The sequence below is a fragment of the Schistocerca americana genome, chromosome 3 (genome assembly GCF_021461395.2).
Source record: "Schistocerca americana isolate TAMUIC-IGC-003095 chromosome 3, iqSchAmer2.1, whole genome shotgun sequence".
Lineage (NCBI taxonomy): Eukaryota > Metazoa > Arthropoda > Insecta > Orthoptera > Acrididae > Schistocerca > Schistocerca americana.
The window spans coordinates 164,679,815-164,693,951 of record NC_060121.1 but is presented as its reverse complement, the minus strand read 5'-3'; the positions used below and the strand labels follow the sequence as shown (position 1 = coordinate 164,693,951).

Genomic DNA, 14,137 nt, shown 5'->3' with positions numbered 1-14,137 from the left:
TAGATCGGAGTGTCCATTTGTTGTGGCAACCTACTGGAGAATCAAGTAAGCATCTATGCTTTTGTAAACAAATCTATGTGCTCTTCTGCTTGTTCTCTGCCTCGTGATGGCTGGGTGTCGTGTGATGTCCTTAGGTTAGTTAGGTTTAAGTAGTTCTAAGTTCTAGGGGACTGATGACCTAAGATGTTAAGTCCCATAGCGCTCAGAGCCATTTGAACCAATCTTCTGCTTGTTCATTGCAAAACACATGAAAATGCATTAAATAGCAGGCCAGTAAACCAACCCCGAGTCTCATTCCTAACATCCCCATATCAACTTCTTAGCCTAACATCCAAGTCTTTCTATACTATCTGCAGCCATAGACACCTGCAAAATCTCTGCCTGACCCCAATGCCGTTTCTCTTCCGCACGCAGCGACTTGCGTAGCAAGAACCGGATGACCTTAAATTCTGCGGACCCACTAATATGAGTGGGAGCTTCCAAAGTAAGTATGTCATGGTCCACGTCGAGTTACGACACCAGCAGCATATCTCAAAAGCTCCGATTATCATGTATTCCCAAAGTCCAGGAATCACTACCGTACAATGCTATGCTGCAGACATCTATAAAGGAGCCTTGTACGGAAGTGAAACGAGGACAATAAACAGTTCAGACAAGGAGATAATACTAGAAGCTTTTGGAAGGTGGTATTACAGAATAATGCTGGAAATTAGAGTAATATTTCGAATAAGTAATGAGGAGTACTGAATCGAATTGAATAAAAAAATTATCATACAATCTACCTTAAAGAAGGGATCGTTCGGTAGAGCACATGCTGAGACATCAAGATTCCGTTAGCTTCAGAAAACGGGAGGGGGGGGGGGGGAGGAGAAGAGTTCAGACCAAATTGTTAGTTTGATAATTTAGGATACAGGGGGGAGGGGGGTTAACACCAAGGCTTGATTATAGGAAATACGTTCTACCGATGTTGGTTGCACTAGCTATATAGACATGAAGAAGTTTGCACGGGTCAGACTAGAGTGGATTGCTGCCTCAAACTTGTCTTTGAACTGAAGACCGCGACACAGTCTCCCAGTTTAGTCCATTGCACATATAAATATTTGTGTGACATTTGAGCTAAATCAGAAAAGAGGACTCTACGCGTGACAAAAACGTGTAAAGGTCTTCCTTTTTATTTTTTATCTCAGAAATATTGTCCAGAGTTACCTGTTTAACTATTAACTTTCTTACTTTCAACTTGATTATTAATATTGTTGTATTAACTTTAATAATGCCATCTGTGAAGCTGTCATGTTTGTGATGCAAATTTTCTTTTAAAAGTTGTTATTTTTCGATAAATTCTGTTTCTTGTGTCCTGGAAATGTATGGAAATACGCAGTCACAGCCTGAAACACATAATGGTTCTATTTTTTGACCGCTTTTTAAGAAGTCCTTTGTTAGCTTGCCATTTGTCGTAGTTCGACCAATCAAGACATTCCGTTTAATAACTAGTGCAGAGTGTTGGTCACATTTTTTATTTACATGCCACTCGATCTGTGTCACTCAAATCTAGCACACCTCAGTTAATTCCCACTCCTTCGTACTACTAAATCTGATTCATTGTCCATTTCACCTTTGTTAAACTGTGCTCCATTATAAATGAATGTGCCATTTGAAATCTAGCATTCTGTGATTTTACTGTTTTGAATATTTAATAATATAATTCTAAATTATTTACTCTGTTTATACACTCCTGGAAATTGAAATAAGAACACCGTGAATTCATTGTCCCAGGAAGGGGAAACTTTATTGACACATTCCTGGGGTCAGATACATCACATGATCACACTGACAGAACCACAGGCACATAGACACAGGCAACAGAGCATGCACAATGTCGGCACTAGTACAGTGTATATCCACCTTTCGCAGCAATGCAGGCTGCTATTCTCCCATGGAGACGATCGTAGAGATGCTGGATGTAGTCCTGTGGAACGGCTTGCCATGCCATTTCCACCTGGCGCCTCAGTTGGACCAGCGTTCGTGCTGGACGTGCAGACCGCGTGAGACGACGCTTCATCCAGTCCCAAACATGCTCAATGGGGGACAGATCCGGAGATCTTGCTGGCCAGGGTAGTTGACTTACACCTTCTAGAGCACGTTGGGTGGCACGGGATACATGCGGACGTGCATTGTCCTGTTGGAACAGCAAGTTCCCTTGCCGGTCTAGGAATGGTAGAACGATGGGTTCGATGACGGTTTGGATGTACCGTGCACTATTCAGTGTCCCCTCGACGATCACCAGTGGTGTACGGCCAGTGTAGGAGATCGCTCCCCACACCATGATGCCGGGTGTTGGCCCTGTGTGCCTCGGTCGTATGCAGTCCTGATTGTGGCGCTCACCTGCACGGCGCCAAACACGCATACGACCATCATTGGCACCAAGGCAGAAGCGACTCTCATCGCTGAAGACGACACGTCTCCATTCGTCCCTCCATTCACGCCTGTCGCGACACCACTGGAGGCGGGCTGCACGATGTTGGGGCGTGAGCGGATGACGGCCTAACGGTGTGCGGGACCGTAGCCCAGCTTATGGAGACGGTTGCGAATGGTCCTCGCCGATACCCCAGGAGCAACAGTGTCCCTAATTTGCTGGGAAGTGCCGGTGCGGTCCCCTACGGCACTGCGTAGGATCCTACGGTCTTGGCGTGCATCCGTGCGTCGCTGCGGTCCGGTCCCAGGTCGACGGGCACGTGCACCTTCCGCCGACCACTGGCGACAACATCGATGTACTGTGGAGACCTCACGCCCCACGTGTTGAGCAATTCGGCGGTACGTCCACCCGGCCTCCCGCATGCCCACTATACGCCCTCGCTCAAAGTCCGTCAACTGCACATACGGTTCACGTCCACGCTGTCGCGGCATGCTACCAGTGTTAAAGACTGCGATGGAGCTCCGTATGCCACGGCAAACTGGCTGACACCGACGGCGGCGGTGCACAAATGCTGCGCAGCTAGCACCATTCGACGGCCAACACCGCGGTTCCTGGTGTGTCCGCTGTGCCGTGCGTGTGATCATTGCTTGTACAGCTCTCTCGCAGTGTCCGGAGCAAGTATGGTGGGTCTGACACACCGGTGTCAATGTGTTCTTTTTTCCATTTCCAGGAGTGTATTTGTACCTATGCACATAATAAAATATTTTCCAGTAATGATGGAGAGTGGGCTAATAACCCTAACCCCGGTTGCAAAAATAATAAGTAATTTTTTGAAACAGTGAAACATTTGTTTTTTCAGGTTACAAAGCTATGAATTTTTTTTTTTTTTTGACAGATGGTAGTTTATCTCAAATTGCTTCATGCTGGTAATATCTGAGCAGATAAATGATCCCCCTACACCAAATATAGACAGTGTTTCCTACGATTGCTTCCCTCCTTCCCTAGAACGTGTAAGATCAGTCAGGTGGTCTGCGTTGATTCATCATGTCACTTGATTAGTACGATATCTGTAATGAGACCTCATCTGCTGCATCACACCGAAGACTCATCTTGCAAACCTCCAACGACTCCACAAGAAATGTGCTGTGGAGTGTTAACCTCCCAGCTCATTATTTACGTAAGCAGCTGAAGAAAAACTTGTGTTCCAAAGATTTGGAGAACACACTACGTGGAACCAACAGAATAGTAGGCAATCCTCTCAGGCTCGCTCAGTGTACAGGAAAATGCTGAGAAGACGCTAAAATGGATAAAATGAAATCTCACTGAAGTAAACAATTTGAAGAACCTTATGATTAACCACCAAGAGCTGCTGATAAATTTCTTCATTGAACAACCACTTTCGGTGCACGGACGTCATCAGGTTCAAAAATCATTCACAAGATCCTACTAGGCGATATAAAATCATTGGTGACAAAAAATAAACTCAAATATTCTTTATTGTTGTAAAACTTTAATACAAATTACATCAATTGCCAAAAAAATTATAATCCACGATGCAAATATTATTACGTATTTTTATGCTTCTATAGCAAATTTTTGTACTACTTGACAACAACTACGAATTCATGTATTTAACTATCTCATGGAAATAATTTTATAATGTAAATGAGTTATGAACCTGATGGTCTCAGGACCGAAACTCTTTGTTCAATAAAGAAATTTTATCAGGAGCTCTTGGCGATAAATCATAATGTTCTTCAAATATTTACGAACTATAGGGCACCAGCTGTTAAAAAAATGTTGAAGTAAACAACGTGGCTACAAGTGCATGAGGTTATATATAGTTTTTCAAGCAGATATAATGTTTTTCGAACTCAGTAGGGGTCTTTTTTAATTTCATTTTTCGATTTTTAAGGCCCAGAGGTACCCGTTCCCCACAACCGACGGCACATTTCCGCTTGAAATGGATCAAACGTCGAGGGGAAAGTGACAGAGAACTAAAGAACAATTTTAAAAAGTGCTGTATAAGACCACCGCACCTTGCGACAGCGGACGCGTGCGGAAGCTGGTCCCCACCTGCCCTGCGCCGGCGCCTTCCGCCGCGGCAACCCGCGACTCAGCGGGATTTGCCGCCCCGCCTTGCCGCCACCATCTGGCCCGCCTTCTGTCTCCGTCGTTTTATTTTATTCGGTAGACTCCCAGCACTCACACGCAGCTCGCTGCTATTGTGTCGGGAGCGCCGCGCTCTCCTCGCGCAGATGACAGACGCGCCGGCAGATTGGAAACGTGACAGGGCCCTGAGTCGACGCCCTGTCCCACCCTCTTCTATTCCACTCTGTTCTCTTCGGAAGGAGATGGCGTGTCCGAGTCAGTCCTCGGAGATTGGAGCGTCTGTTCCATTCTACGGTCCTACAGAAATCACCTTACGAGGGGCTGCCTGCCTGAGAAGACGCGCAGCAACGCGCTGAACTGTTTGCGTTTTTACGACAGTGCTGAAAGCATCGGCGCGTACATGGACACACTCTCGGGCAGCGTGACGTGATGATGACGTACGCCGATCAGTCATCAGTCTTCTATGGACAGGGTGGTCCACTGATAATGACCGGGCCAAAAACCTCACGAAATAAGCATCAAGCGAAAAAACTACAAAGAACGAAACTCGTCTAACTTGAAAGGGAAAACCAGATGGCGATACGGTTAGCCCGCTAGATGGCGCTGCCATGAGTCAAACAGATATCAACTGCGTCTTCTTTCAATAGGAACCCCCATTTTTTATTACATATTCATGTAGTACGTAAAGAAATATGAATGTTTTAGTTGGACCACTTTTTTCGCTTTGTCACAAACGTTTAAGATATGGTATCACGTAACATTCTGCCAGTGCGGACGGTATTTGCTTCGCGATACATTAACCGTGTTAAACTGGACCGTTTACCAATTGCGGAAAAGGTTGATGTGTGGCTATTGTGATCAAAATGCCAAACGGGCGTCTGCTATGTATGCTGCTCGGCATCCTGGACGACATCATCCAAGTCTCGGGACCGTTCGCCGGACAGTTACGATATTTAAGGAAATAGGAAGTCTTCAGCCACATGTGAAACGTCAACCACGACCTGCAAGAAACGATGATGCCCAAGCAGGTGTTTTAGCTGCTGTCGCGGCTAATCCGCACATCAGTAGCAGACAAATTGCGCAAGAAACGGGAATCTCAAAAACGTCGGTCTTGAGAATGCTACATCAACATCGATTACACCCGTACCATATTTCTGTGCTCCAGGAATTGCATGGCGAAGACTTTGAACGTCGTGTACAGTTCTGCCACTGGGGACAAGAGAAATTTCAGGACGATGACAGATTTTTTGCACGGGTTCTATTTAGCGACGAAGCGTCATTCACCAACAGCAGTAACTGAATCCGGCATAATATGCACTATTGGGCAACGGAAAATCCACGATGCCTGCGACAGGTGGAACATCAGCGGTCTTGGCGGGTTAATGTATCGTGCGGCATTATGGGAGGACGGATAATTGGCACCCATTTTATCGATGGCAATCTAAATGGGGCAATGTATGTTGGTTTCCTTCGAAATGTTCTACCGATGTTACTATAAGATGTTTCACTGCATGACAGAATGGCGATGTACTTTCAACATGATGGACGTCCTGCACATAGCTCGCGTGCGGTTGAAGCGGTATTGAATAGCATATTTCATGACAGGTGGATTGGTCGTCGAAGCACCATACCATGGCCCGCACGTTCACCGGATCTGACGTCCCCGGATTTCTTTCTGTGGGGAAATTTGAAGGATATTTGCTATTGTGATCCACCGACAACGCCTGACAACATGCGTCAGCGCATTGTCAATGCATGTGCGAACATTACGGAAGGCTAACTACTCGCTGTTGAGAGGAATGTCGTTACACGTATTGAAAATGCATTGAGGTTGACAGACATCATTTTGAGCATTTATTGCATTAATGTGGTATTTACAGGTAATCATGGTGTAACAGCATGCGTTCTCAGAAATGATAAGTTCACAAAGATGCATGTATCACATTGGAAGAACCGAAATAAAATGTTGAAACGTACCTACGTTCCGTATTTTAATTTAAAAAACCTACGTGTTACCAACTGTTCGTCTAAAATTGTGAGCCATATGTTTGTGACTATTACAGCGCCATCTATCACAAAAAAAACTTTACGTACTATACGAATATGTAATAAAAAAGGGGGTTCCTATTTTAAAAAACGCAGTTGATATCCGTTTGACTTATGGCAGCGCCATTTAGCGGGCCATTCATAACACAATCTGGTTTTCCCCTTCAAGCTAAGCAAGTTTCGTTCTTTGTAGTTTTTTAGTTTGACGCTTATTTGGTGAGATATTTGGTCTGGTCACGATCAATGGACCACCCTGTTGGCTAATTCAAATGGCTCTGAGCACTATGCGACTGAACTTCTGAGGCCATCAGTCGCCTAAAACTTAGATCTAATTAAACCTAACTAACCTAAGGACACCACACACATCCATGCCCGAGGCAGGATTCGAACCTGCGACCGTAGCGATCGCTCGGTTCCAGACTGTAGCGCCTAGAACCGCACGGCCATTGGACCACCCTGTATATGGTCATAATAACAGCAGACACGACAGTAAGTTGTTCCCAGCGAAGACGATGAAGGAGTTAGTCGAAAACTCGAGATTTTAATTAGATCTGACGCGACAAGAAAAAAAGCGGATATTTCAGTAAATGATGTATACAGCCAATCGGCTGCATGAAGTTTAGCGTATATTCTAAGACAAAAAAACGAAGGAATTATCCGAATGGGACGGAAATCGGTTGATGTGTAGTACGTGTACAGACAAAAAAATGGTTGCAATTTCTGTAAAACTGGATAATTTATTCAGGAGAAACAGTTTCACAAATTAAACAAATTAATAACGTGTTAGACCACCTCTGGTCTTTACGCAAACAGTTATTCGGCTTGGCATATATAGTGTCGTTGGATCTCCTCCTGAGGGATATCGTGCCAAATTCTGTTCAGTTGTCGCATTAGATCGTCAAAAGCCCGAGCTGATTCGAAGCTGTATCCATAATCCTCCAATCGTTCTTAATTGGGAATAGATCCGGCGATCTTGCTGGCAGAGGTAGGGTTTTAGGAGCAAGAAGACAAGCAGTAGAAACTTTCAACGCGTGTGGGCGTGCATCATATTGCTGAATTGTAAGCCCAGTATTGCTTGACATTAAGGACAACAAAACGGGGCTCAGAATATCGTCAACGGGCCGCTGTACTATAAGAGGGCAGCGGATTACAACCAAAGTGGTGCTGCTATGGAAAGGATTTGCACCCTGAACTATCCCTCCTGGTTGTCGGGTCGTACAGAGGTCAATAGCCATGTTGGTAGCCGGCCGCTGTGGCCGAGCGACTCTAGGCGCTTCAGTCTGGAACCGCGCAACTGCTACGGTAGCAGGTTCGAATCCTGCCTCGGGCATGGATGTGTGTGATGTCCTTAGGTTAGTTAGGTTTAAGTAGTTCTAAGTCTAGGGGACTGATGACCTCAGATGTTAAGTCCCATAGTGCTTAGAGCCATTTGAACCATGTTGGTATCTCAGCGCGGTCTTGGACATCACCAGACACGTCTTCGGCCGGGAATCTCATTGAATGGAGTAGAATTGTCTTTAGTGATCAGTCTCGCTTCGAACTGAGCTCCGATGACAACAGAATACATGTCTGGAGACGTCCCGGACAGCGATGGTCGCCATATGGCACATCAGTCAGAAGTGATGGTCTAGAGTGCCATTTATTTTCACAGCAGCACCCCTTTGATGTCATCCGTGGTACCCTTAACCCACAGCGGTACGTCGACGATATTGTTTTGCTTGTTGCCCTCTACGGTAAGATACCCTAGGCTTAAATTTCAGCAAGATAATGCCAGACCGCATACGGAGAGACCTTCTACTGCTTCTTTTCGTGGTTGCCAAATCCTGTCTTGGCCCGCAAGTTCGCCGCACCTCTCCCCAATTGAGAACGTTTGTAGTGTTATGTAGAGGGCCCACCAACCGTCTCGGGATTTTGACGATCTTCTGCGCCAATTGGACAGAATTTTGCACGATATCCGTCAGATGGACATCCAACAACTCTATCAATCAGTTCCAAGCTGAATAATTGCTTGCATAAGGGTCAGAGGTGGTCCAACGCGTTGTTGGCGTTCTGAGTTTGTGAAGCCCTTTCTGTTGAATAAATCATCCAATTTTTTTTTTCTAAAACTGTTAGTATTTATTTGTCTATATGTGTACACCACATAATTCCCTCGTGGTGCATGGCATTTTTTAAAAGTGTATTTGCAGATTGGACTCCACCCAGGCAGTTGACTAGCTTGGACTGGACTTTGAATCAGGAAAGTATAATTTATCCTGTTTGGTCTCTTCCACCAAGTGATATCTCGTTATGTTGCGTATTTTATCCAAACTCTCCACATACTACACGAACTGTAAATGTTGTACCTTGAATAAATGTGGTGACGTATTAATACATTCATTTGTAGCTGTACACTGGCGTGACAAAAGTCGTGGCACAGCGATATGCACACATACAAATGGCGGTAGTATCGCTTATGGTAGGTATAAAATAGCACTGCAATGGCGGATCTACCTGTCGCAGGTGATTCACGTGAAAAGTTTCCGACGCGATTATGGCCGCACGACGGCAATTGACAGATTTTGAATGCGGAATGGTAGGTGGTAACAGATGCATGGGACATTCCATTTCGGAAATAGGGAATTCAAGATTCTGAGATCCAACCGTCACCAGCAACAACGAAGTGGCCGACGATCTTCACTTAACGACCGAGAGCAGAGGCGTTTGCTTAGGGCTGTCAGTGCTGACAGATAAACAAAACTGAGTCAAATTACCGAAAAAATCAGTGTGGGACGTATGAGCAATGTATCCATTGGGACAATGAGGCGAAATTCGGCGTTAATGGGCTATGAAAGCAGAAGACGGACGCGAGTATCTTTGCTAACAGCACATCACCTGTAGCGCCTCTCGGGCCATGTGACCGTGTCGGTTGGACCCTAGACGACGGGACCTGGTCAGATGAGTCCCGATTTCAGTTGGTAATAACCGATGCCAGGGTTCGAGTGTGGCGCAGACCCAACGAAACCACCGACCCAAGTTCTCAACAAGGCACTGTGCACGCTGATAGTGGCTCCATAATGGTGTGGGCTGTACTTACCTGGAAAGGGCTGGGACCTCTGATCCAACCAAACCGATCATTGACTGGAAATGATTAGGTCTGGCTGCATTGAAGCCACTCATACACCTCAAGTTCCCAAGCAACGAAGGAATTTTTATGGAGGACAATGCGTCGTGTAACCGGACCGCAATTGTTCAGAATTGGTTTGAAGAATATTCTAGACAAATCGAGCGAATGATATGGCCACCGAGATCGTTCGGCATGAATCCCATCGATCATTTATTGGACATAATCGAGAGGTTAGATCGTGCACAAAATCCTGCACTGGAGAGACTTTTGAACTTTTGGATGGCTAAAGAGGCTCCACGGCACAGTATTTCTGCAGGGGTGCTCCAACAACTCGTTGAGTCCATGCCACGTCGAGATGCTACACTACGCTGCGCAAGGGAGATCCGATACGATATTGGGAGGTATGCCTTACTTTGCCGGCAGTGGTGGCCGAGCGGTTCTTGGCGCTTCACTCCGGAACCGCGCGACTGCTTCGGTCACAGGTTCGAATCCTGCCTCGGGCATGAATGTGTGTGATGTCCTTAGGTTAGTTAGGTTTAAGTAGTTCTAATTTCTAGGGGACTGATGACCTCAGATGTTAAGTCCCATAGTGCTCAGAGCCATTTGAACCATTTTGCCTTACTTTTGACACGTCAGTGCCATGGAGAAAGTGACATTTAGTTAGTTTTAAAAACAGCATTCAGTGACTTGTGTTACAACAGACACAGACAGAATGAAAGCTACACTTCCTCGGTGCCTCTTTCATATCGGTATCGCAGCGGTGCAACACTGTTTCCTCATTATCGGACGTTATTTATTTTGGTTATGAAACCTCGAACTTCCGCGTAACACAGCTATCGGTTTCACGTTTAAAATAGACAAAATCTTAAGGCGTAAATATTGTAATTTCTTTCAAAAGTATAACAGGACTTTGGAGAATGAAACGCCGTCTCATTTAGAAATACGATACCATAGCGGAAATTACTACAGTTCCAATTGAGAAAAATAAGTTGCTATCGATATTTGTGGAAGTACTATAGCTTTGACAAGGGAGTGCATGTCGTCTAGTGATGGCTTTCTCACAATTCATCCAGGTGAAAATAGAATTACGATGTCGCAAACGGTTCTGGAAATATTTGAAATGAGCAGCTTAGCTAAATCACCGGGAACATCCCGCAAGTATTTTACAGTCCATGCAGAAAAGATACTTCGACCCCTTATTAGCATTTTCTATTCTTCTGTAATCATATATTAAGCAAATAAGAGTGTCTACATGCCTCAGTAAGAACCCTAATGTCTCTTATTCAGTTGCGAGAACTCAAAGAAAACTGGTACTCTGCATACTGAGATCCCTACGCACCTTTGCGCAGTATGCTGTCTGATCAAAAGCTTCCGGACACCTATTGGTGGACATTAATATGGGTTGTGCATGTCATACTCCTATACGAGGGCTTGCGCTCTGCTGGGGACTGTTCCAGCGATGTGCCTGAAAGCCGGTGGAGTGATGAGAGCCCTTTCTTTCTTGAAGGATGCTCGGTTCTTGAGAGAAGTTGACATTCTAACTCATCATACATCGGGGCTCTGGACAGGCCAGTCCATTTCAGGAATGTAACTCTCCACAAACCATTGCCTCATAGACGATGTTGTAAGACAGCATACACTGTCATGCCACTGTAAACATCATCGTCTCCAAACTATTCTTCTACTGGACGCAGGACGAAATGCTGTAAAATTTTTTCATATCCTCCCGCACATAGCGTTTTCTTAAGCACAGTAAGGGAGCCTCATCCTAACCACGAAACACCCCGCCCCCTCCACTCACTCCGCCCCCCATACCGTAACACTACCTCCTCCGTACTTCACTGTTGACATTACACATGATGCCAGGCAACGTTCTCCAGGTATTCAGCAAACCCAAACCCTTGCCATAGGGCATTAAGTGGTTCATAGCTCCAAATCGCTCTTTTCCAGTCATCCACTCTCCAGTGGCGTCGCTCTTTTCACAGTGTCAGGCCTCGCTGAGCATTGCCTACATAAGTTATGTGGATTACGAGAAGCTGCTCGATCGTTGTATGTCATTCTCTAACTCCTTACGCTTGGACACTGTGTTAGTTGCACTGCCAGTAGTACTTTGGAATTGACTAGTAATTCCTTTCTCTGATTACTTGCGATTTTTTTACTACCACGTTCTGGAGCACTCGACTTCCCCTGTCCCTCTTCGCTTCAAAACCACGTGATTTCTACAGTCGCGGAATCTACACTCATGCTGATAAATTAAGGATAATGCTGATACATGGTGAAACAACGCTCTGGTGGGCGGTTTGTGGTTTTAAATCACCTCGGGGTATGACCATGCGGTGCATTTGACCTGCGGTCGTTGTACTGTGGCGCTATCAGCAGTCCACATACGCAGACTTGTGTTGATGCATGTCAGAGTACGGTGCAGCGAGTAAGTGTGCAGACGTTTTCAGACGTGCTAATGGTGACTGTGTCTTGAAAATGACTCAAAGAACACATATTGATGATGTTATGAGGGGTAGAATACTAGGGCGACTGTAGGCTGGTCAAACACAGCAGGTCGTAGCATGGGTCCTCCGTGTGCCACAAAGTGTGATCTCAAGATTATGGCAGCGATTCCAGCAGACAGGAAACGTGTCCAGGTGCTACATTACGGGACGTCCACAGTGTACAAAACCACAAGAAAACCGTTATCTCACCATAAGTGCCTAGCTCGGGACCTTACTGCAGCCACTGGAACAGTTGTCTCCAGACACACAGTCTACAGACGACTGAATAGACATGGTTTATTTGCCCGGGGAGCTGCGAGGTGCATTCCACTGACCCCTGGTCACAGGAGAGCCTGTAAAGTCTGGTGTCGAGAACAAAGTACATGGTCACTGGAACAGTGGTCCCAGGTTATGTTCATGGACGAGTCCAGGTATAGTCTGAACAGGCATTCTCGCCGTGTTTTCATCTGGCGTGAGCCAGGAACAAGATACCAACCCCTTAATGTCCTCGGACCTGTATGGAGGTTGTGATTTGATGGTGTGGGGTGGGATTATGATTGGTGCACGTACACCCCTCCATGTCTTTGACGAACTGTAACAGGTGAGGTGTATCGGAACGTCAATTTGCACCAGTATGTCCGCCTTTTCAGGGGTGCAGTGCGTCCCACCTTCCTCCTGATGGATGATAACGTACGGCCCCACCGAGCTGCCATCGTGGAGGAGTACCTTGGAACAGAAGATATCACGCGAATGGAGTGGCCTGCCTGCTCTCCAGACCTAAACCCCATCGAACAAGTCTGGGATGCTCTCGGTCGACGTATGCTGCACGTCTTCAAACCCCCATGACACTTCAGGAGCTCCGATAGGCACTGGTGCAAGAATGGGAGGCTATACCCCAGCAGCTGTTCGACCACCTGATGCAGAGTATGCCAATCCGCTGTGCTGCCTGTGTACGTGTGCATGGTGATCATATCCCATATTGATGTCGGGGTACGTGCGCAGGAAACAGTGACGTTTTGTAGCACATGTGTTTCGGGGCGGTTTTCTCAACTTATCACCAATACCGTGGACTTACAGATCTGTGTCGTGTGTGTTCCCTATGTGCCTATGCTATTAGCTCCAGTTTTGTTTAGTGCCACGTTGTGTGGCACAACATTCTGCAATTATCCTTAATTCATGAGCATGAGTGTAAACGTCACCCCAGCGTTGGCAGGCTGTTGTAAATATTGAAGAAGACCTTATAATTGATGATTTAAATCTGTGATCTGTTGTTTTTTTATAAAACTTATGGAAAAACGCTACGAACTTATACACCTGCCCAATAATTTCTCTATGGATAGTATTTTCACATTATAAAATGTAAATTTACAATATTTTGTATATGAGTTTACATAGTTCATATAACGTAGGTGGTACAAACGAACAGTAAACAGTTAACCAAAGAAAACTCGTAGAATCTCCAGTCTGGAATACTTTTTCAATTTTTATAACATAACCATTACATTGCAGGTTCAAAATATCTGAGCAGTGTGTACTGCTGTCACTTAATGCCATTGTTTCTTGAATAAATTCACCCCCATTTCATTCTGTGGTGTGTGTTGTGTGTTGCAGAGGAGGCGCCCTATGGGCAGACGGCGGTGCTAGGGGGGGCAGCATGGTCCTGTGGGCCGCGCTGCTCGTTCTGCACGGAGCTGGCTGCGTAGGTGAGTACGCCGCCAGGCAGCCCACCCACTACCTGCTGTTCCTGTCAAAGCACGGCTCTCGTACGGACGATTCAGAATTATTCACATCCTTAGGACAACCAGCCACGACAAAATTATTCCGCCTGGTAGAGCCGGCGCAAATTAACGTGGCCCCTGAGGAGAAAGGCGTTCTCGCAGCGTGCGCTGGGGGAGTCCACCACTCTGCTGCGGAAGGATGGTCGCCTGCTGACTTGCTTCAAGCTTTATTATTGTTATATCTTCGCTACACCGGATG

General features: G+C 45.9%; 1 protein-coding gene across 1 annotated transcript in view; it reads left to right on the top strand.

Moving 5' to 3' along the window:
- Positions 1–14,137, top strand: part of LOC124607377 — an 863,509-nt gene that overhangs the window by 643,710 nt on the left and 205,662 nt on the right. The window contains exon 3 of the mRNA XM_047139692.1: positions 13,772–13,863. Within this exon, the coding sequence (XP_046995648.1) occupies positions 13,815–13,863 (49 nt within the window). The 5' untranslated portion in view covers positions 13,772–13,814. The remainder of the gene's footprint in view (positions 1–13,771; positions 13,864–14,137) is intronic.